General features: G+C 35.2%; 1 protein-coding gene across 1 annotated transcript in view; it reads right to left on the bottom strand.

The window, feature by feature from the left end:
- The window catches only part of LOC107582621 (protein turtle homolog B-like), a 69,520-nt gene that overhangs the window by 49,172 nt on the left and 15,469 nt on the right, over nucleotides 1-4,879 (bottom strand). The window contains exon 4 of the mRNA XM_016268537.1: nucleotides 3,364-3,510. Within this exon, the coding sequence (XP_016124023.1) occupies nucleotides 3,364-3,510 (147 nt within the window). The remainder of the gene's footprint in view (nucleotides 1-3,363; nucleotides 3,511-4,879) is intronic.

The raw sequence follows: 4,879 nt of genomic DNA, 5'->3' as shown, positions 1-4,879 counted from the left end.
TTATTATATTATATATATATATATATATATATATATATATATATATATATATATATATATTGGGTTTCTTTGTGGAAAAAAACTAAGAAAAAAATGTGTCAAATACAGATACTATATTCTATACTATACCCTCCTGTGCAATTTCAGCCAGGACGACCATGATCATTTACTGCACACTTTTACCACTTCCTCTCTGCTGCTGTTCACTGAATGGACACATATCTCACTTGGGGATGTGATTCAATAAATGGACACTATAAAGGACCAACAGAGTTGCTTATCACCAACATACCAACACACGCTAACGATTTCTCACCAACATGAGAAGAGACAGTGGTTCCTTAATGACGCCCATAATTATCTTATCATAATAATTATCCTCTGCCACTGCAGCTCATACATGTAAGGTGATGTACAGTGAGAATCAGTATGCTGTGCAGCCAAATACATAAGACTCCAGTATTGGAATTAATCTGCTGCGTCAGCACTTGATTTAAGCCTACAGCGGTGTTGTAATACTATTAATATGCGACCAAGGGCCTTTTGGATATTGACCCCCAGGCAATGATTACTGAGCTGTGAATCATGATAGTTTACATATTGTCTTAATGGATCGTATTAAATTCATCATCTAATAAAATGCAAACACTCACCATGGAGGAGATAATATATTTCCAGCGGCGCTGAACCATGCCCATAAATAATAAATCAGGCAAAATGTGATGTTCAAACGGAATGAGAGGGAGGAACATGACATGACCAAAGCCTTGAGCTACCCCAAATTTGCCTCTGTAGTTTGGCACCATGGAAGACATATCCATTAGTGTAATGGAAATGATGAGGGCTCTGCTGCCTGGTGAAATATTACTAGACATAAGCAGGGCAGGACTTAGGGGGATGGGGGCCCCTGGGCTTGAGGTTATGTTTGGACCCTATACCTACACTACAAATGCCCTCAAATAGAACACCATTATGGAGTAACACAAAATACACAAACATATGCTTTGAGGTTCATAAATAGTACAATTAATATGCAACATGTCTAGGCTATAGTCAAAGTTTAAATATAATATTAAATATTCATTATAATATAATAAACTGGATGTGTTATCTCAGTTGAGAGATCAAAACCCTGAAATAAATTTGAGCAAAAAAAAAAAACAAGCCAGAGATGTTGGCTTATTAGTATTATAAAAGTTATTGTCAAATCTGTGTCCTCTTATGTCAGGTTTTTATTTAATCAATAAATTAAATCGAATAAAAAGACATGCTGGCTATTAACAATCAAATGAAATCACTATCAACAAAATTCATAGATGGATTGTGCATAAATGTTATATAACATTTTAATGTAGAAATATTAAATGATTGCAAAAATGAAATAAGCTACTTTTTTAAATATGAAACTACAACCGCCAGTAGGTGGCAGGAAGTGACTGTCTTAATGAGTGAGTTGAAACAACCGATTCGTTTAAAAAGCTGATTAATTTAACTTTGCAAACGACTGTACTTATAGCCTGACTGAATCATTTGCTGAACCGTGTAACGCTGAGGAACAAAACACTGTTGTTCGGAGCTTCTGCTGTTTGTTCTATTTTCTTTCTGATGGAGCAAAACGGAATTTTGTGTCTGAAAGTCACTCTGTAAGTTGTTGTTTATTGTACATTTGCGATCGTGCAGATATTCGAGAAAGAAAGAAAAAGCCTATATCATAGGCATCAGAAACAGAAACTCATTAAATTGCTATTCTTTATTTAAAATCATTTTGATGACATTTCTTCCCCACTATGTGTAATGGCAGTAAGACGAGAGAGAGCGCTCAAAACTCATCAGATGATCGCATAATTTAGTGGAACATTAATATAGTAATATAGAATCATCCTCTGTAAAGAAATGAGGTGTGAACATTTGAGAATTTATCATTATCTTTCTAAATGTGCGCCCTTTGGGGCTAAAGGCTTAATGGAGCTGTTAAAAAGTAGCCATGTGATAACAAACTAATCGGTGCAGACGCGATTCAATACGTGTGTCCTTCTTCTATGTGAAATAATCATAAATACCAGTTTATGCTGTTTGATAGTGGCATTGAAGGTCGTAGTTGTAAGCTGTAGCCCCGGCTGGCCTGTTTAGATCTTGCGTGTGCAGTGGAAATGCGGCTAATAATTTCTGAATTCTGACTGGCATATAACAAACAAATCAAACAAACGTAAATGGGCAAAGGCGGGGCCCCCTACAAGGCAGGGCCCATGGGCTGCAGCCCGCTCAAGCCCAATGGTAAGTCCGGCCATGGACATAAGGGCATGCAGATCTCAGAGCGAGCCGATGGGTTTCTTTTGAATGCTGGCCCATACCCAAAGGCTCATAATATTGAATGTAGGCTTCATGAAATCACTTGACAAGCACAAAACAGGAAGTTTTGGCAGGGCATATCAAATGATAGCCTCTTTTATTTCTAAACAGCCAGGGTTTTGTTACAGTACGTCACAGCCATGAACTCAAATTTGTTACTTGCTAGTCTGTTTACCGAAGGGATTGGAGTGAATTTGATTGAATAAATATCTGTGTAGTGCAGGATGAGTAGGATCAGTATTTTTATTAATTTTCCTAGAAACGTGTCAACATTTAGGAGTTAACTAACATATAGATTACCTTAAAGATTACAGACATTGATTAAATAATTAACACAAAATCAAATCATTACCTATTATTGCCCAGTGTACGACAAGAACAAAATATTGGCTCTAACAAGGGAGACTGCAATAACGTTTTCTGAGGGAAACGATGGCAGCAGACCTAGACCACAAGGGAGTACATTGCTCATTTCTGTAGCAAGAGCATGAAGGCTGTTTTTTGTTGGGTCTACCACACATATTAGTCACAGCAGCAGCCAGTCATGAGTGGTAAGAGACTGTCACATCCTCCTCCACTCCTCACAGCTCTGATTTACTGCTGATATTAGAAATGAAAATGAAATCAAGCCGCGATTAGTCCTACTCAACCCCCAAAAGCAGACACTCGTTAAAAACGAGGGGGAGGGGAAGAGAGCACACCGAAAGAGAGAGAGAGAAACAAGGAGAAATGCATGTTGGTCCGTCCTGCAGTGTATGCAGAGTCTCAAGAGAAACCGAGTAGGCTACATACATTCACATATGCAGATATAAGCAAAGCCTTATACACAAACCACTGCAACTTGAGATGGATGGAACGACAGAATGAACGATAGATAGATAGATAGATAGATAGATAGATAGATAGATAGATAGATAGATAGATAGATAGATAGATAGATAGATAGATAGATAGATAGATAGATAATGTGTGTCTTTCACAGTACTAGTACGGTGAGAGTGGCGAGGTTCTCACCGTTGACTGTGAGGTGAACCCAGCTGCCGTTGTGGAAGGTGTCGTATTGTTGCTCCAGCATGAGGACCCTGCACTCGTACCAGCCCTGGTCCTCTGAGCGCACCTGGTCGATCTGCAAAGACGCTTTGCCATGTAGACTGGCTCTACCTGAAAGTGCACAGGAAAAATGAAGAGCTGAGTGGGACTGCTGCAATGGACTCACTGCAGTCAAAAGACAAGCTCGCGTTCACTAAGCATGCATACACACATATTTCATATCTCATTTAGAATGATCTGTATCTCATTAACATTAGAAAGAGAGTATGAACAAATTTATGTGTGCATGTGTATGTGAATCTGACAGAAATATTTGTGTGAGAACCTTTTTTTTGCATACAGAGTTATTATTGTTATCTAAAAGTAAATATTAGTTCATTAAAGCACTTTTATTATTATTTTTTTAATTATTTTATTTATTTATTTATTTTTTTTAGGAATGTTGGTTTGGCAACTAACTGAAATAAGTTTAAGCTAAAACATTTGAAATAAACATTTGAAAAAAACTGGAACTAGAAATAAATAAAAACTAAAACTTGAATAAAACTGACATAAACATAATTAAACCTAAATAGTAATATTTAAAATTTAATTTATACAAAAAAAAAAAATGTAACAATTAAATTATACAGTAAAATATTACATAAACAATTCAATAGTAAAATAATAATAAAATAATCAAATTAAGAAACTTTTAAAATAAAATTTGTATTAATCAAAAATGTAACATATAGTTCTGAGTCTACTATATAAATAGTACTATAATAACACTTGCACAGCTGTAGGGATGCTTTGTAAGTAAGACCCAAAGACTTTAAATTAAAAGAGGAAATAAATACAAAGCAGCATCAACAAAACATCTCATTTATTAAACCATGAGGAGAATTTCAGTGTAAATTGTAGATGAAACCATTCTTGCATACACTATCAATTCGAAGTGACAATTTAAGTAAAAATGGTTTTAAGATTTTTTTATTCTTGTGTTGCATGAAAAAGGCTCATTGCAATGTGTCACACATTGTGCTAATGTCTATGGAAGCATATAGGTAGCGAAATTCAATTTAAAATGCAATATGCAAAATGGCAATGCAATATTCAAAATGGCAACGCAATATTCAAAATGGCATTGTATTTCTGTATTTAAATTTACATTTTCCATTACCCATACGTGCAAAGTTTGGTGCAAAAGTAAAATGAAAATTATATTATATAATTGACATTAGCCATTTCCAACAGTAGTCTTAATATATAAATTGCATGCAAATTTGAATGCTTTATAAGTTGCGAAATGAAAATGAAAATGTATAACACAAATTGATTTGATATGTGTAACATGTCCAAGCAGAAATGGTAGCATAATGATCATTTAAATGCTATTTGTCCTAAATGCATTTAGACTAACAGCTAGAACACTTAGGATTGCATTTTCATCATGACGCCGTGGGATATTTGTAGCAAAATTCAATTTGAAAATGCATTC

This window comes from Sinocyclocheilus grahami, unplaced genomic scaffold (genome assembly GCF_001515645.1).
Source record: "Sinocyclocheilus grahami isolate Dianchi unplaced genomic scaffold, SAMN03320097.WGS_v1.1 scaffold46.1, whole genome shotgun sequence".
NCBI classification, from domain to species: domain Eukaryota; kingdom Metazoa; phylum Chordata; class Actinopteri; order Cypriniformes; family Cyprinidae; genus Sinocyclocheilus; species Sinocyclocheilus grahami.
Note: the sequence above shows the minus strand (reverse complement) of the source record. Positions and strands in the feature narration are given on the sequence as shown.